Here is a 23,003-nt window from a genome sequence, read left to right as displayed (position 1 = left end):
CTTGGAGGTGATAGTGTGGGAGTGTAACAGAAGCGAGGTACAGAATCAGCAGGCAATAATGCAGACAGGAAGTCTGAGGTTGGGGGTCACAGGGAAAGTAGCAGTACAGTGAGGCAAGGTCAGGGGCACAGGCAGGTAACACAAACATAGTGAGGAGAAGTAGGGTCCAGTACACAGCAGGAAACACACCAGAAGCTAGAGCAAGTTAAGTGACTAAGGGGCCTATTCATCATTGGAGGTCGAATGACCCACCAATGATTAAGTAATGTTCTTGCTGCGAGGGATATTTAAGTATTAAACTCGTAGCGGGGGAAACTTTGCATTGCAGCAATTCATTGCTGCTCTGGTGCTAGGACAGCTGCTCCGAAAAGCAGCTGTCCCCTCGGTTAGTATCGCAGCTACAGAACTAGCTGCATTACTTACCTCCTCCCCGTCGGGCCGAGGTCAGGCATGCACAAAGCCGCCGGGGAGGTAGTTAGGAGGCGCGGAAGAATCCACTCGGATCCCTCTTCGCATCCCCGGAACTCCTTCCCATAGGAGGGAGCAGGGATCCGAGAACAAGCTCCATCTTGTTTTTCTGAGTTTGCTGAATATCAGGTGGCCCATTTTGGACCCCTGATGATGAATGGCCCGGTAACTAAAATATGCTGATCTGTGGAAACTGTTTCCGCATGGTTACTGGGCCATTTATCTATGATGAATAAGCCCCAATATAATATGGCACTGAATAGTGCTCAGAGCCTAAATAGGGAGGAGATTTAAATTTGACGCCAATGTGAGATGAAATTCACCTGTGCCTTAAAAGTTGGGAAGGATGGCGCGCACATCCCTATGGGAGATGCCGCCGCCAAAGCTAGCGAGCCAGACACAAGGCAGCCTACTGCATGGAAACTCTGCCAGACCAAGTAAGGTGGCACTAAATACCATTTTGTGACAGTCATATAGATGGCCAGGGAACTGAATGAATTATGTGTCTATTAGCAGCATAGCGATCCTTGCTGAATCAGACCCATAGTTTGATATTGCGTAAACATGTGTCTCAGCATAACGCTGCCCGGCAGTTCTTACAAAATTGTCAGTTAAAATATTTTCAACGTTTGACAAATCAGCTAATTACCCCCAATCAAACAGTATGTATGTGTAAGAACTAAATACCTGCCAGCAGCACAATTCCAGACGGCAAAGTGATTAAAATAATAATATATAATTATAAAATAAACAACTTGCCTTTATGAGTGTCACTGGCAGGAAGGAGGAAATTATTCCAACTGGAATCCAAAGCTTCCTGCATGGGAGGAACATAATATCACAATGTAATTAACTCTATCAGGAACAGGGCAGAGGCTCAACCACCAGTTATGATTGGGTCTCATATAGGGCCTGATTCAGACTTGGGAATAGAGCAAGATCGAGCAAGTAACTGTGTACCTGGACAAAGCATGCTGCATGCAAATACATACATTTTTTTGCATGCAGGGTAAATACTGGCTGCTTTTGCATGTACCCACAAATGCTGGACAGCTTTATTCTTCATTACAACTTAAGGTGCCCATCCACTAGCAGACATGAAACGACTGCACGATTAAAACATTGTAATCGTGCAGTCGTTTGTCAGTCTGTGATTAGCCTGCACCGAACGAGCAGTCATTCAGTGCAGGCTCATCAATCATCTGCAAACATACTCAACCTGACATTTTCGTCAGGTTGACCAGCATGTTTGCATGATAATAGATGTCTAAATGACCAGCGGGCACGCGCAACGCTGGTCGTTTTAGACATTTTTGCAATCGCTCAACTTAATCGTCTAGTGGATGGGCACCTTTAGATGTCACTTTGGACACACCCCACCCAAATCTAAGGGGTATATTTATCGAAGTTCAATTTTGGTCGATTTTGTGTTTTGGATGATTTTGCATTTGATTTTGAGCATCAGAGATATACTAAAATCAAAATTGAATGTGAAATCGTATATTAAACTGAATCACTTTCAAAATCGAATATCGTCTAAACATCAGTACTTTTACATAGACTAACATAGGATCCCCTCATTTACTGATATTCAATTTTAAATCTAACACCAAATCGTATTTAAAATCCCTAAAATAATAGACCTGCTTCATGCTGGCGATTTTAGCATGAGCAGGTGCCAGTTACACAGAAACATGCACAGATCTGTGCATGCTTCTGTGTGAATAAACCTATTAAAAGTGTAGAATAAAAAAAATTGTAGGGTCCCCCCCTAAATGCACAACCAGCACCGGGCTTTTCTAAGCCTGTCCTGCTTTTGAAAATATGAGGGGAAAAATATGTAGGGGTCCCCTGTCTTTTCAACAACCAGCACCAGGCACAGTGAGCCAGTCCTGGTTTTGGAAATATGGGGGCCAAAATTAGTAGAGGTCCCCCGTATTTTCCAAAACCAGCACCAAACTCTTTCTAGCAGGGGTGAAATGCTGCAGCCATGGTACCCTTTCACGGAGTCCAGCTCAGGCTGGGGACCCTGGGGAGGCAGGGACCCCCCAATAAAGAGGTTTTCCTTCTCCAGCGCACCTCAGGGCTAAGCTGATAGCCCGGGGCTATCCCCGGCACCCTTGATCAGTGGGTGCCGGGTTGATTGTGTCAAAAATTAGATGAAGTAAAATTGTCTTTTACAGTAAAACTACAGGTCCCAGCAAGCCTCCCCCGCTCGCTGGTATCTGGAGAACCACAAGTACCAGCATGTGGGGCATTAAGGGCCTGCTGGTACCTCTAGTTCACCTGCAAAAGAAATATTAAAAAAACACAAGACTTGCATACTGTACAACTTTAGTACACTCACACATACTCATCTACAATCTCTATAACCATTCACATCCTCCCCTCAACCTTCTCCCCCCCCCCCTGTATTTTCACAACCAGGACGGGCTCAGGCAAGCCCGATGCTAATTGTGCAGTTAGGAGGAGACCCCACGTTGTTTTCTTTTAATCAGGGTTGCCTACCCTCCCGATTCGGGCCGGAGCCTCCCGATAACCGGGTGCAGCTCCCGTCCCCCCAGAAAGGCAGGCAAGCCTCCCGCCTGACGCTAATCCACCGTCTCCACCCCCACCAGTACCTGTAAAACCCTCGCAGCGGGGGGGGCCGCTGACGCGATTCACGTCATTTTGGCCCCGCCCCCTGCTTCACAATGCCTTTTTTTCTGCATTGTGTAGCGGGGGTGGGGCCAAAAAGATGCGATTGCGTGGCCCCACCCCCTGTCACACCCGCAAACTGCCCTCAGCCTGCCCGGCCACGCCCCCTTTTGCCGGCCACGCCCCCTGTGCTGCCGATCTGGCTGCTCCCTCCCGGAAGGAGCAGCCAGATAGTCGGTAAGTATGCTTTTAATAGATTTTCACACTGAGGCATGCTCAGATCTCACTGATCTGTCCATGTTTTTGTGTAACTGGCACCTGCTTTCAAAAATTGTTAAATATCGTTAACAACGCCGGCATGCATGAGTGGCGGGATGCGTGTACGGGATACGTTCGGCATCCCAACCTCCAGGATATCAAAGGCAAGTAGCGCGGTTGGGGGAGGGTAAGGTTTGGGGGTTAGGGCAGTGATTGCCAAACTGTGTGTAGGGGTGCCTCAGGTATTTGGTCCAGCACCAAATAAAATTAAATATGGTCATGTAAATATGTGGACAAACAGAAGCGCAAACCTGTCCAAACCGGTCTACTAGCACATAACTGAACATAAGAATGACAGGTAAGCTTACTTTTTTTTTTCTGAATTTGTCAATAACAAACTTTTGGCTTAGGGGTGCCTTGAAAGCAATGCTGATACTCTAGGGTGCAGAGGTTCAAAACAGTTTGGGTTAGGGTTATGTACTAAGGGGGGAGGGTTAGGTTTAAGGTGCAGGGAGGGTGAGGTTAGGTTCAGGCACTAGGGGGGGGGTTAGGGATAGGTACCAAAGAGGGAGGGTTAGGGGAGAGGGAGGGGGGGGGTTAGCAGGGTCTGGTTTCTGACCATCAGGATTCCGACTGCTTGTATCCCATACCCAACCCGTGTGTACACACTGGCCAACAGGCACACAATATATCGGCCGTTCAATTAATTATGTCAGCCGTGCTCCCTCCCAGCCCCAGCGTGTCAGCCTCTTTCCCCCCCAGCCCCAGTGTGCGTCTCAGCCTCTCCTCCCCAGCGTGTCTCAGCCTTGCTTCTCTCCCCTCAGTGTGTGTCTCAGCCTTGCTTCCCCCAGCCCATACCACCACAGCCGCTTACTTACCTTGTTTCCTTAGCCGCTTCTCTTCCTCGCGGCTCCTCTTGATAGTCTCCCTCCAGCAGCCCGGCCCCTTGTTATGACACGGCGTGCGTGACATCACGCGCGCCATGTCGTTACAAGGGGCCGGGCCGCGGTGGGTGCCAAACTGTCATGTTGGAGCCGGAGCTACCGAAGCGTGCCAGCTCCAGTTCCAACCATTTACTTAATGGGGACCGGGTCGGCGGGCAGCGGCGCTGTTGGATGCAGGCGGCCATGGGCCCCTGCACCACAGTGGGCCCCGGTGCAAGGCACCGGCTGCACCGCCGCTAGTTCCGCCCCTGCTTGCCCACATCTATTTGTGCCATCCATCCGGGTACACAGCTCTCTACCATTTTCCACAGTTCACTGTCCTCACCCTCTTCTTCCTCCTCCTCCTCCTCCTCCTCCACTGGCGTCCCCAAAGGGTTGCTTGGAGGATCGGGCCCAACAAACCATCTATAAAGGGCATCAGTATTGAGGTGCTGTTTCCCGGACGATGCTGCACCTCAAACTTAAATGGCTGCAAAGACAAAAACCAGAGGTTTACACGAGCATTCACTTCGTTGTTCGTGTGCATCCACTGTAAAGGGGCATGATCTGTAACCAACAAAAACTCCCGCCCCAACAAATAATATTTTAACGAGTCTACACCCCACTTACTTGCCAAGCGCTCTTGCTCCAAAGTTGAGTACTTGCGCTCCCTGGGCAGCAATATCCGGCTAAGGTAGAGGATGGGTTTCTCTTCCCCTTCTACCACTTGGGAAAGGACTGCCCCAATCCCGTACCTGAGGCATCTGTCTGCAATGTAAACTGCTTTTTAAAGTTAGGAGCCTGCAAAACAGGTTCTGCACATGAGGCGCGCCTTAACTCCTGCCATGCAGCTTCTGCTGCTCTAGACCACAGTATCTTGTCTGGGGACTGTTTTTTAAGACACTCACTTAATGGTGCTGCCCTAGAGGCAAAATCACGAATTAATCTGCGGTAGTAACTATAGATGAGCGGTTCGGATTCTGTGGAATATGAACCGCTCCGAACATAGGGGATCCGAGTCCACCCGAACCCTGTTCGGGTGTTCCCCGCCTGACTCAGATCCCCGTTCGGGGCCGAACCGCGGCCTCATGATATCGGATCCTCGCGAGAGAATCCGACGTCAGGGCTCCTCTAGTGTACGGCAGACCGCTGTGATAGCGGTCTGCCCTACACAGACATAACACCATCGCCCGCAGCTGTGTGTTTGTAATAGCAGCCAATGAGAGTCAGGCAGACTCTCACTGGCTGCTGCACGGAGGGAGCCGGTTGGAGCTCACTCATGAGCTCCGTCTTCCGGCTCCCCCAGCTGCGGGTGATGGGAGAGACGTCACGAGTGCAGAGAGGAGCGGACGGCTGCGGTCACAAGCAGGAGCGGGGATTCAGGTAAGTTTTTTTTTTTCAGTGCAAGGCGGTGCTACTGGGGGCATACTACAAGGGGCATAACTACTGGGGGCACTTATTCTAATGGGGCATACTACAAGGGGCACAACTACTGGGGGCACTTATTCTAATGGGGGCATACTACAAGGGGCACAACTACTGGGGGCACTTATTCTAATGGGGGCATACTACAAGGGGCACAACTACTGGGGGCACTTATTCTAATGGGGGCATACTACAAGTGGCACAACTACTGGGGGCACTTATTCTAATGGGGCATACTACAAGGGGCATAACTAATGGGGGCACAACTACTGGGGGCACAACTACTGGGGGCACAACTACTGGGGGCACTTGTAATGGGGGCACACTACTAGGGGCACTTGTAATGGGGGCACACTACTAGGGGCACTTGTAATGGGGGCACACTACTAGGGGCACTTGTAATGGGGGCACACTACTAGGGGCACTTGTAATGGGGGCACACTACTAGGGGCACTTGTAATGGGGGCACACTACTAGGGGCACTTGTAATGGGGGCACACTACTAGGGGCACTTGTAATGGGGGCACACTACTAGGGGCACTTGTAATGGGGGCACACTACTAGGGGCACTTGTAATGGGGGCACACTACTAGGGGCACTTGTAATGGGGGCACACTACTAGGGGCACTTGTAATGGGGGCACACTACTAGGGGCACTTGTAATGGGGGCACACTACTAGGGGCACTTGTAATGGGGGCACACTACTAGGGGCACTTGTAATGGGGGCACACTACTAGGGGCACTTGTAATGGGGGCACACTACTAGGGGCACTTGTAATGGGGGCACACTACTAGGGGCACTTGTAATGGGGGCACACTACTAGGGGCACTTGTAATGGGGGCACACTACTAGGGGCACTTGTAATGGGGGCACACTACTAGGGGCACTTGTAATGGGGGCACACTACTAGGGGCACTTGTAATGGGGGCACACTACTAGGGGCACTTGTAATGGGGGCACACTACTAGGGGCACTTGTAATGGGGGCACACTACTAGGGGCACTTGTAATGGGGGCACACTACTAGGGGCACTTGTAATGGGGGCACACTACTAGGGGCACTTGTAATGGGGGCACACTACTAGGGGCACTTGTAATGGGGGCACACTACTAGGGGCACTTGTAATGGGGGCACACTACTAGGGGCACTTGTAATGGGGGCACACTACTAGGGGCACTTGTAATGGGGGCACACTACTAGGGGCACTTGTAATGGGGGCACACTACTAGGGGCACTTGTAATGGGGGCACACTACTAGGGGCACTTGTAATGGGGGCACACTACTAGGGGCACTTGTAATGGGGGCACACTACTAGGGGCACTTGTAATGGGGGCACACTACTAGGGGCACTTGTAATGGGGGCACACTACTAGGGGCACTTGTAATGGGGGCACACTACTAGGGGCACTTGTAATGGGGGCACACTACTAGGGGCACTTGTAATGGGGGCACACTACTAGGGGCACTTGTAATGGGGGCACACTACTAGGGGCACTTGTAATGGGGGCACACTACTAGGGGCACTTGTAATGGGGGCACACTACTAGGGGCACTTGTAATGGGGGCACACTACTAGGGGCACTTGTAATGGGGGCACACTACTAGGGGCACTTGTAATGGGGGCACACTACTAGGGGCACTTGTAATGGGGGCACACTACTAGGGGCACTTGTAATGGGGGCACACTACTAGGGGCACTTGTAATGGGGGCACACTACTAGGGGCACTTGTAATGGGGGCACACTACTAGGGGCACTTGTAATGGGGGCACACTACTAGGGGCACTTGTAATGGGGGCACACTACTAGGGGCACTTGTAATGGGGGCACACTACTAGGGGCACTTGTAATGGGGGCACACTACTAGGGGCACTTGTAATGGGGGCACACTACTAGGGGCACTTGTAATGGGGGCACACTACTAGGGGCACTTGTAATGGGGGCACACTACTCGGGGGACTTGTAATGGGGGCACACTACTAGGGGCACTTGTAATGGGGGCACACTACTAGGGGCACTTGTAATGGGGGCACACTACTAGGGGCACTTGTAATGGGGGCACACTACTAGGGGCACTTGTAATGGGGGCACACTACTAGGGGCACTTGTAATGGGGGCACACTACTAGGGGCACTTGTAATGGGGGCACACTACTAGGGGCATACTACTAGGGGCACTTGTAATGGGGGCATACTACTAGGGGCATACTACTGAGGGGCACTACTACTGAGGGGCATTGTATAAGGGACACCACTGCTGGGGGAATTGTGTAATGGACACTGTTGCTGTGGGCATTGTATAAGGGGCACTACTACTGTGAGCATTGTATAAGGGGCATTACTACTGTGGGCTTTGTGTATAAGGGTCACTAATGTGGACATTGTGTAAAAGGGGCACTACTGTGGGCATTGTGTAAAAGGGGCACTACTGTGTGTCGTAACATAAATAAGAGACACTACTTTATGGTGTAATGTGAATCAGGGGCACTATGGCCATGATTTAGAGCCGGACGCTCTAAAAGAGCGCTCGCTCTGAATCAGGGCGTTTTTTTTTTTTTTTGGAGTGGCCTCCTGGCCGCTCGCATAGCTGTGGGTGACCACCCACAGCTATTGCAAGCGGCCAGGATGATGGTCGCGATGGTCAAGACCATCGCGACCATCGGGCTTGCGACGAGACCCTGTGGTAGGGTCTCGTGGCCGCAAGCCCCAGAGAGCTTCTGGCTCTAATAGAGCCGGAAGCTCTCCCACTGACGTCACTGGTGAGGTCAGTGGGGCCGCCCACAAACAGCAGGCGTTCGCATGGGAACACCTTCATTTGTGAAGCCACCCCCCCGCCACGCCTACAAAATGGGGCGAGCTGTCGATCAACATCGACAGCCACCCCTTTTGTAGTGAGCCACGGAGTGAGTGCTTTTTGCGCACGCTCCGGGGCTCGCGCACACGCAGTGCACTGGGCCACCATCGACCCGCTTGCGAGCGGGTCTGAATCAGGCCCTATGTGCGGTGTAATGTGAATAAGATTGTGCACTGTGACTCATTGGGCCGTAGCCACCTGTGTATACAAGTACTGTGATTCTGCTGGCCGTACCTCATTTCCCAAGGACCATTCCATCTTGCTCTGCCTTTCATTTCTGCCACTGCTGTGTGGCAATGTGTAATAGATGTGCTTTATACCTTGGTGTATGTGCCGCTGCTCTGTCGCTTAGTAACCAGTCAGCTCACTGCAACCTTTGGCCAATTATGGTGAAAACTATCATTTCAACTGTGAGGTGGTCTAAATTGACTGTAAATGACTGGAAATGAATGTTATTGAGGTTAATAATACTCTAGGAAGAAAAAAAAAGCCCAATTTATGTGATTTCAGCTTTGTTTTGTCCATTTTTTTAAAAAAAATCCAAATCCAAATCCAAAGCCAGTCACCGCAGTTTGGCAAATCCAAGTCCAAAGCCGGACGACGAATTAGAACCAAATCCGGCAAAAATGGTCTGGCGCACATCCCTAGTAGTAACCCACTAGGCCAAGGAATGTTCTGAGCTGGGATTTACATTTGGGTTTAGGCCATGTCAGGACCACCTCCACCTTAATGGGCTGAGGTTTTACCTGCCCTCTGCCTACAATATATCCCAAATATTTTGCCTCCACCATTCCAATGGCACACTTTTCAGGATTAGCAGTGAACCCATGTGCCCGTAAAGATTGCAACATTGCTTCTACTCTTGGAAGCAGGGGCGTATAATGGGTGCATGGTGTGCGGTGCACATGGGCACCACACACCTGCACCCATATTATTTAAAACTTACCTCCCCTAGGTCCCACACCGGGTGTCAGCACTGTACAAATAGCCGGAAATATGGCCGCTGCTGACATTTTTCTGACGTTTTGCGCATGCGCAGTAGACTCCGAGCACACTCTAGTGCCCAGAGTCTACTAATCCTCTGGTGGCCAGCCAGCCACGGCAGTTGGCTGCCGGGAAAAGAGGAGGGGGCCCCGGACGGGTAATGCACAAGGGCCCCCTCCTCTCTATAAATGCCCCTGCTTGGAAGGTGTGACTCCCAGTCGGGGCTAAAGTTGACTATGGGGTCTATTTACTAAGCAGTGTTAGGAGACAGAGTGAAAAGTGATAAAGTGCCAGACAATCAGCTTCTAACTGTCATCTCACAGGCTGTGTTTGAAAAATGACAGCTGAGAGCTGATTGGCTGGCACCTTATCACTTTTCACTCTGTCTCCTAACACTGCTTAGTAAATAGACCCCTTTGTCATCTAGATATGCAGCATGCATATTGCTTGTGAGGTCGCAGCAACCTGTTCATAGTAGGGGTGAGCGGGTTCGGTTTTACTCGGATTTACTCGGTTCTTATCGCCACTTTACCACAAATTCGGATTTATTATATTGGCTATCCAAAACACATGATAGGCGATAGCCAATAAAATGCAGTTTAAAGATCCGAGTAAAACCGAACCCGCTCACCCCTAGTTCATAGCCCTCTGGAAGGTTTCCGGAGCCCCATGCAAACCAAACGGCAGCATTTTATACTGAACCAAACCTTCTGGGGTAGAGAAGGCTGATTTAGCGTTAGCAGCCTTAGTTAAATGAATCTGCCAATACCCTTTTGTCAAATCTAGGGTGGTGAGATACTGGCTGTTTGCTAAATTCTCCACCAGCTCATCCACCCAGGGCATCGGAGAGGAATCAAACCGTGACACTTTAAGATTCTGCAATGATTTTCGCAAATTAAATAAAGCACCTGAAGGTTTAGGCACTAAAACTATGGGATTATTCCATTCGCTATGTGATTCCTCTATGACCCCTAGGCACAGCATTTCCTCTACTTCCTGTAGAGCCCCGTAGCGAGAGACCTTCACTCGCTCCGGTGCTCGCAGCAAAACGAGGTGGCTGTCGATGTTGATCGACAGCTCGCCCCGTTTTGTAGGCGGGTAGGGGGGTTGGCTGAACAAACAGAGGCGTTCCCAAAGGAACGTCTGCCGTTTGTGGGCGTCCCTACTGACATCACTCGTGATGTCAGTAATGGACTTCCGGCTCTATTAGAGCTGCAAGTCCACTCGGCATTGCTTGTGCCGAGACCCTACCTTGGGGTCTCCTCGCAATGCCGTTGGTCACAATAATCGTGACCATCTCCTGCCCACTCACACTAACTGTGGGTGGGTACCCACAGCTTAACGAGCAGACAGGAAAAAAAAATGAAAAAATACTCCCCGCCCTGATTCAGAGCGTGCGCTCGCAAATAGCGAGCAGCTCTGAATCAGGCCCTAAATCCCGTAGAGGATTGGGGTACCTCTCGCACTGCAAACATTAAATAGGGCAGCAGTAAGTCCCAATCTCGCTTTTCCTCAGACACACCGCCATTTTTATAATTTGTTTAAGGGTCTGGTTAAAACATTCAAGAAGCCCATCTGTTTGCGGGTGGTAAACTCAGGTAGTAATCCAATCCACCAGTCGGCACATACTGTATCATTCATTAGTTTAGAGACAAAAGGGGTACCTTGGTCCATTAAGACCTCCTTTGGTATTCCCAAGCGGTTATATAGCATCAATTTCCGGGCAATAGTGCTAGATTTCATGTTACGTAGCGGAATGGCCTACGGGTACCTTGTGGCATAATCTACCACCACTAATATGTATTGAGCCCACAAGCAGATTTTTCCACTGGCCCTATCAGATCCATACCAATTCTCTCAAAAAGTACGGAAATGACAGGGAGGGGAGCCAAGGGTGCCTGAAACCCAGGCCGGGGAGCTGTCTCCTGACAGACTGGACATTCCTGACTACTTTTTTACTGCTGCATGAATGCCGGGCCACAAGACTTTTAACTGAATACGCTGGAGAATTTTCTCTTCCCCCAAATGGCCACCCCACAGGTGTGTATGAGACGCCCTTAACACCAACTGCTCATGTTTCCGGGGAACCAACAATTCTACTCTCTTACCCTGGAAATAGGTTACACGATATAACAAATCATTTTTCAATGCAAAGTATGGCACACCTTCTGCTAGTAAAGCCGTTATCACTCTACCATTTATCGCTACAACATTTTCAAATCAAGTTCCCATCATTCTGGTGATCCTGGCCAAAGTCCTGCAAGGACACTTCCTTGCCAATGGGAACCCACTGTGTCTCGGTCTCACTCCTCTCCGATTGCTCACTGGCCAAGGAGGGCGTTACAACCACCAAACTTTGGGAAACAGCAGAGCTTGGTTCCTAGGACACCTCTGATGTGGACTTTCTGCTGTCATCATGCAACGTAACCACCTTGTGTAACAACGGAAAGTTCCGACCTAGGATCAATGGGTAGGGTGGCCTGGTGGCTACTGTGGCTATCACCTTCAGGGATCGCCCTTTCATCACTATATGGAAATTTACTTGGGGGCATTCTTCTACATCCCCATGTACACATATAACCTTTACTGGGAGTAGAATCTGATCAGCCCCAGGTGGAACCAGGTTGCGAGAGATGATGGTTATTTCGCTGCCAGTATCCTCTAAGGCCCAGACCTCCCGGCCTTCCACTCACACCATCAAACGAAACAAGGTGGTTTGTGCTGGGGAAGTGCTTCCAGCAGCCATGCTGACCACTGGTCGAGTTTTTCCAGTACTACAGTCCATCGGCTCGCCCTGCTTCGGGCAGTGTCGGCACAACTGACCGGGCTCGCCGCAGTCAACACACACAACTGGAGATGAGTTGTTGGCTTTAACAACTGGGACCTGGGTTCTAGGCTTGGGTACTGGCTGGAATCCCTGTTTAGCTTTGTTTAACTTCCAAAGAGTCAGGTACCATTCAATTACCACCGCTATCTCCTCAAACATTTGAGGATCAGCTTGTAGAGCACACTGTTGCACCACACGGTCTAGTACCCACACTGGTTGGTCCATTGCCACCATCTCTACTATACACTGATCAGAGTTCTTATTCGGCTGCAACCACGCCTTACTCAGCCTGGCTAATTTGCCCAGCTGGACCCTTGGAACTTCAGATGGGTTTAACCTCCATTCCTAAATCTCCTGAGCTTTGCTAGGTCCAGTGACTCCAACTCTGCTTAATATGGCCTTTTTCAAGTGCAGATAGGAGTTTGCCTCAGTCACGTTTAAATCAACATGTGCTCTCTGAGGTTCTCCTGTGAGACAGGGAGCAAGTCTGGCAGCCCACTTCTCCTCAGGCCATTTTAAACATGCAGCTGTACACTCAAAGGTGCACAGAAAAGCTTCAATGTCATCAGATGGAGTAAACTTCTATAACACCTCTCGCTCCTGCCCACCTTTCCTTATTTCAGTTAACTCTGCATGTAATAACTAAATTTGAGTTTGTTGTCCTTGCATCTGTGCTTGTTGCCTGGCTGCCAGAGCTTGTTGCCCTGCAGCTCTCAGCAAAACTTTTCGAAAGCTCCTCCATATTACACTGCTTTATCCCTTTATGGACAAACTTAGGAGGCTTTATAAATCCTCTTTTGGAAGCCAGACTCCCTGCAATCTATATCAGCTGGCTTCTCTTAAAACTTCACCACTTTTCCTGGCCATTCGCCCACATACAAAGGAATTAAGCAGTTTTTATATTGTGCACAATTTGCATATACACAAATGATCACTGTGAACAACTGCCGCTTTATGGTTGGCCTGCCACACTCACCTACCCAGCTGCTAGTAAAGCAACTCAGACTCACCAAGCCACTGCGCAGCAGGTAGCATCCTGCAACGCATCTCACTACCGCTGTGGGTGGATCCGGTCACTGTATCCGGGCTCTTGCTGTATAATAATTTCCAGCAAGTCCCTGTTTGGGCGCCAAATGTGACAAGAATCACATAGACCAGGTAAATTGCATCAGTACCTTTATTGCTCACCACAGGTAGGTACACAGGATATGGCAGTTTCACAGGCAAGATGCTACACAAAGTCTTGAAAACAGCAATGTTTCTTAAGTGGACTCGCAGGTCCAGGAGCCCTAACACTAGTCACCACCGGGCCTATTAGCTGAGTGACTATTTCACCGTCAGGCTTAGTTTCCTCGGTGTCTCTGCAAATTTTAAACCAGCCTCACACAGGTGTCTGTAATCATTTGCCTTTCAGATGTGGAATCATGATGACCCTGTCACATTATATATATATATATATATATATATATATATATACACACATACACACACTCACGCTTGTTTGGTGGTCTCTGGTCAGCCAGGTTGGAGTGGGAGTCACTTGGGCCATCTTGACTTCTGGGCTCGGGCTGTGCTGCAGTGCCCTAGTCCAATGGACACTTGGTTGCGGGGCGGCAAATGCGGAGACGTTGTCACTCATGGCTCTGCTCTGAAAAGGACCATGGAAGGAGTGGCCGCAGCTGGACATGCACACCATGCCCTCCTGCGGCCAGGGCCATCTTTCTTGTCCCTGTAGTCAGAATGAGCTTCTGTGCAGAAGGTCATTCGGACCTGTCTCTGGCTATCACCTGACAGTCTGACTACTATGCTGCCTGATCGGAGCTGAGCTCCAATCGCGGGAGCGACAGGGGGAGCTGCAGATCCGTGGGATGCCCCTAGGCATTTGCTTAGAATGCCTATGTCTAGGGCTGGCTCTGGGGAGGAAATTCCACAGAGTGGGTGCAACCCACAAAAAAGTCCTGTAATCATGAATGGGTGCATGTGATGCATGAGGATGAGAGATGCAGATCCTGTGAGGTTCTGAGAGATTTTAAGATGAGTGAGATGTATAAAAGCATAGAAACTGAATTTGACGGCAGATAAGAATCACTTGGCCCATCTAGTCTGCCCCATTTTTAAACATATTGTTACCTTTACCCTTATTGATCCTTACTTCATCTGAAGGATATCCTTATGTCTATCCCATGCATGTTTAAATTGCTTTACTGTCTTAGCCTCTATCACCTCTGATGGGAGGCTATTCCACTTGTCCACTACCCTTTCTGTGAAGTGATTTTTCCTCAAATTTCCCCTGAACCTACCACCCTCCAGTTTCAGAACATGTCCTCTTGTTCTAATACTTCTCTTTCTTTGAAGAATGTCTCCTTCCTTTACTTTGTTAAAACTTTTTATATATTTGAATGTTTCTATCATGTCCCCCCTTTCCCTTCTCTACTCCAAACTATACATATTAAGATCTTTTAGTCTTTCCTGGTACATTTTGTGGTGTAGACCTTGCACCATTATAGTTGCCCTTCTTTGTATTCTCTAATGTATTAATATCCTTCTGGAGATATGGCCTCCAGAACTGAACACAGTATTCGAGATGAGGACATACCAATTACCTATACAGAGGCATTATTACTTCTTTCGTTTTGCTAAAGATTCCTCTCCCTATGCAACCAAGCATCTGACTTGCCTTCCTCATTGCTTTGTTACAATGTTTGCTTGCCTTTAAGTCACATGAAATATTAACTCCTAGATCCGTTTCCTCCTCAGTAGTTTCCAGTATAATGCCACTAATACTATATTTAGCCTTTGTATTTTTGAGACCCAAGTGCATGATCTTGCATATTTTACCAAACTGTAGTTGCCACATTCTTAACCATTCCTCTAGTCCACCTAGATCATCAATCATTTGTTTTACCCCTCCTGGTGTGTTTACCCTGTTGCATACCTTTGTGTCATCTGCAAAAATGCATAGTTTCCCTTCAATACCATTTGCAATGTCACAAATAAAGATATTAAAAAGCACTGGTCCAAGTACAGATCCCTGAGGTACTCCACTGGTAACATTTCCCTCTTGAGATTGCACTCCGTTTACTACAACTCTCTGAATTTTTGTATCCAATCCCATGCTTTCCAGTTTATTTAACAGTCTGTGATGTGGAACAGTGTCAAAAGCCTTACTAAAGTCTAGATAAGCTATACCTATGGCCCCCCTATTATCTATTTCTTTAGTCACCCAGTCAAAAAAGTCAATAAGATTTGTTTGACATGATCTCCCACCAGTAAATCCATGCTGTTTGGGGTCCTGCAAATTGCTGAATTTTAGATAATCTATGACTATTTCTTTTAAGAGTGTTTCCATCAATTTCCTTACTACTGATGTAAGCCTCACTGGTTGGTAGTTGCTTGCCTCTTCCTTGCTTCCACTTTTGTGCAGTGCGACAACATTTTCTCTTTTCCAGTCCTCTGGAATTACTCCAGTAGCTAGTGACTGGTTGAATAATTATCTTAATGGTGTTACCAGCACCCCTTTAAGCTCTTTTAGTATCTTTGGATGTATCCCATCTGGCCCCATTGATTTATCCACTTTCAGTTTTGTCAGTTCAGTTTCCTCTGTAAATGTGCTTGTTCCAACCTCATTTTTCTGATCACACCTGCAACTTAACTGTGGCCCCTTTCCCTCTCTCTCAGTAGTGAATACTGAACAAAAATAATTATGAAGATTATCAGCTATTACATTGTCTCCCTCAACAAGACTCCCTCTTTCTGTCTTTAGTCTTTTTATTCCACCTTTTGTTTTTCTCCTTTCGCTTATATACTTAAAAAAAGTTTTACCCCCTTTACCCACTGACTGTGCCATTTTCTCCGCAGCTTTTGCCTTTGCACATCTGATTACTTTCTAAGGGGCCCATTTATCAAAGGGAATTTGAAGTAAATTCCCCGAAAACACCTGTTTTCGGGGGTTTATCTCAAATACTTAGTATCCCCCGGATGTATGAAGGAGGGACCGCAGCAGGTATCTCCGATCCCTCCATTGCAGCTGGCAGCCGCCTCCCTCATAGGTTTCTATGGGGGATGCGATGCTGCCAAAAGTCTAAATCGCATTCCCGATATTTGCCCCAGCAGCTAACGCCATCTGAAAATGGCGTTAGCTGCTGTAGTCTATGGGGACTTACCGCATGTCAGCAGATCTCCCAGATCCCTCCGCCGGCAATGGGCGCCTCTCATATGCAGTCCGCGGGACTGCGCATGCGCAGCAGCCTCCGGCCACATCGCAGGAACGGGCTCCTTTCAGAGCCCGTTACCCTGCATGTGCCGGATCATACATTCGGCCGCTATGATCGCAAATGCGATCATGGGCGGTACTGCATGCCCTGATCGCATTGCAAAATGCGATCATTAATAAAAATAAATGGGCCCCTGAGCCTCCTTCTGTTTTACAAGATACTCCTCTTTGTCCTCATTATTTTGCGTCTGCTTGTATTTCCTAAAGGCCATCTTTTTTGCATGCACAATACTTGCGACCTGGCTTCCTTTTCCTTGTGGTTTTCCTAACCCTTTTGATACAAAAGGTCTGTTGCCTTTAATATTGCACATTTAAAATTTTCCCACCTCTCCTGAACTCCTTTCAAGTTCCTCCACTCTGGCAAAGATTCGCATCCCTGCAAAATCAGCCTTCCTAAAATCTAACACTTTTGTTTTTGTACGGGGTGAGTCAGTATCTGTCTTTATTCTGAACCATACTGCTTGATGATCACTGGATTCCAGGTTTTTACCCACTTTTACATCAGATATTGGGCCTGATTCAGACCCACTCGCGAGCGGCTGTCCGCTCGCAAGTGGGTCGATGGTGTGCACTGAGCATGCGCACGACGGAGGGTGCTCCATCGTGCACATGCGCCAGACGCGACGAGCGAAGGACTTTCCTTCGCTCGTTGTGTCTGATCAAAGTGGGCGTGCTGTCGATGTTGATTGACAGCACGCCCCCTTTGGTGGGCGTGCTGGGGGCGTGCCTCCCAGACGGGGGCGTTCCCAAGGGAACGCCTACCGTCAGAAGCCGGCCCACTGACATCACTAGTGATGTCAGTGGGAGTGATTTTGGCTCTGATAGAGCCAAAATCACTCCGGGCCTTGCGGTTGAGAAACTCAACCGCAGGCTCCGGCTCGCAGTGGCGATGGTCGCGATGGTCAAGACCATCGCGACCATCAACCTGCACGCTCGTATAGGCTGTGGGTGGTGACCCACAGCTATACAAGCGTCCAGGAGGACGCTCCATTTTTATAGAGGACGGCCCTCATTCAGAGCGTGCGCTCTGCTCAGAGTGTCCGGCTCTGAATGAGGGCCATAGTCTCCATTTGTAAGTATTAATTCTAATATTGCGTCTTTCCGAGTGGGCTCCCTCACCAAATCTACCATGATTATATAACCTCTCCTTTTAATGCAATTTTAGTGATGTCCTCCAATAGCTTATTGTCCAGTTCCTCTTCCTGACCCGGTGGTCTGTAGATCACCCCAATACTAGGAATCACTTTCTCCCTTGTTTCTATAGTCACCCAAAGGCAGGGGCGGATTGGCCACAGACCTCACTGGGAGTTTTCCCGGTGGGCAGGACTGTTTTAGGGCCACTGAAAATTTCTTTTTCTATGGTTTTCTTTTTGTTTTTAATATGTGACCCGACACACCCAATGGGAGTCTGCCCTGGCATATTGATGGCTGAAGCTAACATGAGTTGTTCATGGTGGTTGACCCCTCCCCAGGGAACAGCCACCTATGGCTGTGCTTTGCAGGTCAGCCCACTTCGGTTAGCACCTTTGGCACTCACTTAGAGGGGGTACACTGGAGCCTCTCTACAATCACTGCTGAGGGCATGGACGGATTGGCCATAGCTTCACCAGTATACCCAGTGTGCTGCTTTGTGTTTTTATTTTGTATATATTGTAAATAATATTTTTATGCTGCCCAGTGTAATTCCCCTGTTTGCATCCATTCAGATAGGCTGCATAACACAGTCTGCACTTATTGTGTACTGTATAAATGTCTCTGCCCCCTTTGGGCACACCAGCTGAAGTTCCACCTCCTTTCCTGCCCCATTTGAACAATAAGCTACCTAAACAGCCTTGCTTCTCCTAACCATGTCTTACATGACATGCTGCATTTAGGGCTACATATTGAGAAGGGGAGAATCTGTGACCAGTGCTGTGTGGGTGTGATCAGTGCTGTGTGGGTGTGACCAGCGCTGTGTGGGTGTGACCAGTGCTGTGTGGGTTTGGCCACTTCCTACACTCTCAGCCCCACTGTCTCCCTAAATACATACAAAATAGAAAAATTGCAGAATTTTGTGAAAAATAAATAAATAAATAAATTAGAAATACCATTTTAATAGTTAAGATTTATGGCCGGCTATATGATTCAGCTGATCACCATCATGCTACCATGGTGATTGGCCTATTTTTATGTGGAGGCCTGGAGCTGGAGCTCCATCCACCCCATTGTTAATCTGGCCCTCCTGACAGGAGAACAACCGCCCAAAGTCCAGCAGCTGGGAAACTCCCTCACAGGGTACAAAGCGCTGTCTATTCGGTTACCAGCCATCTTGAGGATTCACCTCTGGGGATTAACAGAGTGGGTCCCAGCCAACAGCCCTCCCCTCTTTAACATTTAATTGACTCCTTCTCTCTTATAAATGGGGTGATGGAAATATTACATAAACATACACTGCACATACTGTGCAAAGATCCCTTTATCAAACTTACAGAAACGTGCGCTATTTAGATTGTCAGCAATCAAAATACAATTGTGATTAAACCGACTCAGGGATACTTAATTTGGCATTCTCGTACTCTAGTCTGCTGAATATTAACTTTACCTAGTGGCAAGTTATGAGAAAAAATACCTCTTACAGGGGCAGATTGGGAACTTAAAGTGGCCCTGAAAAAATTCTGAGAGTAGCCTCACTCAAATTTAAAATGTAGACACCCCAACACAAACATAAGTGATGCTAGCAAACAGCCAACTTGACAGCCATACAATACAGAGAGCATCTTTGTGCCTGCCATACAGCACAAACAGCATCCCAGTCAAGGGCGTAGCTCTAGTAGGTGTGGAGAGTGCACTGCCATCTGCTGAGCCCAAGCTTTTCTATTCTCACCAGAGTGCTGCTGCAGGGCATTTGGGCCCAGAGCAGATCCAAGCTACAGCCATCTCTAGCTGCTGCCTGCATGCATTGTGATGTCACAATGCAGGTCACAGCCCTATATAAAGAATGCCTAGCTACTGGCAGCCATTTTGTGGGGACATTTTGTCCTACACTGATACTCTGAGTAGTTCCTGCTTTATTTAGGCGACTTTGGATAATGACTACTGATATGAACTTTGGAATTTATCTTCCAATAAGGTCCTGAACAGCGGCATCTTCAGAAAAATAATATGAATACCATCTTCAGGTAATGACTTTATAACATATTTGGCCTGTCATCCTTAATCCTTCAGACACCTCCCTCCATTTATCTGCAATTTTTATTTTAGAAACCATAGACACAGCAAATTATTCATCTGATATGACACAGCATGACAGAAGATGGGTACACACTTGTCCAATCCTCTGAGGATCCAACTCTAGGCCAGACTGTTGACACAATCCTACTGGAGACCTGGACGCAGATTCAACACCCAATATATGCCTATGCGGCTGTCCTATTTTGCAGCAGATCTCAGCCGGTAAGTGCAGAGAATGGGGCCCAGGCAGCCTCTGAGTGTTGCTGCAGGGCATCTGCTGTCACTGGCCCAACATTCTCACATACTAACTGATTAATGAATGAACCATAGCCTTCTTATATACCATGTTATATAGTCTCCTTAATCCTAAATGGTCATGATATAGGTTTTTTTTTTTTTTTTTAAATATATTTTTAGTTTGTGATGCTTACTGTCAGATCTGCAGACTCTGGATTGCTCATATGAGGATCCAATATCTGCTCTCTGGTGGTACGGGAGGTCTGCCACAAGTATGGTATACACCAGGAAGCAGTGGTGGATCTAGACTTTTCTTTTAGGGGGGGGGGGGGGGTTACTATTTAGCACAGACTCCTCCCCTTTCCAGTCCCGACTCCTCCCCCTCAAATAAATTAACACCTTGCCAGCCAATGAGGTGGGTGTGATAGTGGTACAGTGCATAGGCAAACGCAGGGGGAAGGGTTTCCAGTTGCCTGGAAACCCCCCTTCTCAGTATCACAAATGAAATAATTAGCACCACCTGTGGATCTTTTAACATGTGTCAGCCAGTAATAAATACACATGTGCACCAATTAGGAGATTTTGAAAACATGCACTGTTAGGGGAGCACTGCTATAGACCGTCAATAGGGTAATTATTAATACCATGTAACAATACAGTATCCAGTGCATGGCGAGACCAATAGGTACATACTGTATATGTCCAGGGCAGTACTAGGTTCTTCTGCTGCTCCCCCAGACTTGGTCCAGCGCTCTGGAATGGAGCCCACATCTGAAATAAAAACAGTCAGCTCAGGCAGGATGGCCTACTGCTGTATTTAATGGCTTACTGTGATCGCTGGTCCTGTATATGCTGGAATTATGGCATACAATACATTGTATGACGCATATAAAAGCTGGTTAAGTGCTAATTGTGCCCTCTTCATGGACTGGCCACAAAAATCAAGCATTTGGAAACCCCCCTCTAGAAATCCTGCATTTGCCACTGCAGTGCCCAATATATCTGGGCCCTAGTTTGAAATCATGAGAAAGCTATAATGAGGAAAGATCACAAGCCTTCACAATTTCCAAACAAACCATTATATATTACAACTTTGACTTTGTCAAAGCATACACACACAGATAGCCACATATATACACACAGCCACATATATACACACAGCCACATACAGTATATGCACACAGCCACATATATACACACAGCCACATACAGTATATACACACAGCCACATATATACACACAGCCACATACAGTATATACACACAGCCACATATATACACACAGCCACATATATACACACTGCCACATATATACACACTGCCACATATATACACACAGCCACATACAGTATATACACACAGCCACATATATACACACAGCCACATACAGTATATACACACAGCCACATATATACACACAGCCACATATGCACACAGATAGCCACATATATACACACAGCCACATATGCACACAGCCACATATGGAATCGGTATGAAATACCAGCTGACGCATGGCCGGCAGTTCAATTCCCGGCAGCGTCAGTCTGACAGATGCAGAGATCCCGACAGTGGAAGCCCGACAGCGCTGGAAATCCCGATCGTCCCTAGGTAAGTACAAACTAACCTAACCCCCCTAACCCTCCTTAGGGGTGCCTAACCCTATTCCCCCCTCTAAGTGCCTAAACCGAACCTCTCCCCTTCCCCGCTGCCTAAACCTAAGTCCCCCGGGGGGTGCCTAACCCTAACTCTCCCTTCCCCTAGCCTAACCCTAACCTTCCCAAGGGGTGCCTAACCCTGTCCCCCTCGGGTGCCCTAAACCCAGCCGCCCTCCCCCCCGCAGTTGTCCGCTCGAGGCGCCCGGCATCCCTTCGATCGGGATGCCGGGCGCCGGTCTCCCAGCGTTGGAAAAATGTAGACTTTAAATTAGATTTAGACGCCTGTCATTTAACCCTCGCCGGGATAAAGCAATCGGGAAGCCGGCTGTCGGGCTTACGTCAGCCGGTTTCCCGAATGAATACCGCCACATATACACAGCCACATATATACACACAGATAACCACATACTGTATATACATACAGCCACATAGGCACACAGATAACCACATATAGACACACAGCCACATATACACACAGCCACATATGCACACAGCCACATATAACCACATACTGTATATACATACAGCCACATAGGCACACAGATAACCACATATAGACACAGATAACCACATACAGTATATACACAGCCACATATGCACACAGATAACAACATATAGACACAGATAACCACATACAGTATATACACACAGCCACATATGCACACAGATAACCACATATATACACACAGCCACATATATACATACAGCCACATAGGCACACAGATAACCACATATAGACACAGATAACCACATACAGTATATACACACAGCCACATATGCACACAGATAACCACATATATACACACAGCCACATATATACAAACACTGAAATATAAGAGCATACGTGCTGTTATTACCTTGTTATGGTACCAAGTTATCCCTGAGCTGTGTGCTCTCCTGTGATGTACTTTACTACTTCCACAGCCTGCACTCTGCCTGTCTCCGCCCCAGCACTCTCCCCCATCAGTCCCCTCTTACAGTCTCACTAGTTGGGGGAGGGGGGAGAGGCATAGGGATCAAGACAGGATTATGGTAGACACTGGAGTATGGATCATATTGATGATGGAATGGGTCAGACTTGGAGCATATGCTGATACTGGAATAGAAGAGTCTTTGGAGCATATACTAATGCTGGAATGGATCAGACTTGGAGCATATATTTATTAGAGATGTGTGCCGACCCTCGTGTTTTGGTTTTGGATCTGGATCTCCCTTGGTTTTGGATCTGAATCTGGTTTTGGAATTTTTTCCT

General features: G+C 48.1%; 1 protein-coding gene across 5 annotated transcripts in view; it reads right to left on the bottom strand.

The window, feature by feature from the left end:
• PGLYRP2 (peptidoglycan recognition protein 2) overlaps positions 1–22,705 on the bottom strand; it is a 50,368-nt gene extending 27,663 nt beyond the window's left edge. For 3 of the 5 annotated variants that reach the window (XM_088480349.1, XM_088480347.1, XM_088480351.1), the window contains exons 1-3: positions 22,609–22,693; positions 4,633–4,776; positions 1,228–1,285 (exon numbers count right to left, since the gene is read on the bottom strand). In XM_088480349.1, the coding sequence (XP_088336475.1) occupies positions 1,228–1,285; positions 4,633–4,712 (138 nt within the window). In that variant the 5' untranslated portion in view covers positions 4,713–4,776; positions 22,609–22,693. Of the gene's footprint in view, positions 1–1,227; positions 1,286–4,632; positions 4,777–20,790; positions 20,869–22,608 lie in introns of those variants that run through there. The other 2 variants (XM_088480348.1, XM_088480352.1) reach the window with 2 other exon arrangements.
• Between the last annotated feature and the right edge of the window lie 298 nt (positions 22,706–23,003).

Source organism: Taudactylus pleione, unplaced genomic scaffold (assembly GCF_031769625.1).
Source record: "Taudactylus pleione unplaced genomic scaffold, aTauple2 ptg000253l, whole genome shotgun sequence".
NCBI lineage: Eukaryota > Metazoa > Chordata > Amphibia > Anura > Myobatrachidae > Taudactylus > Taudactylus pleione.
This window is presented reverse-complemented; position numbering and strand designations above follow the sequence as displayed.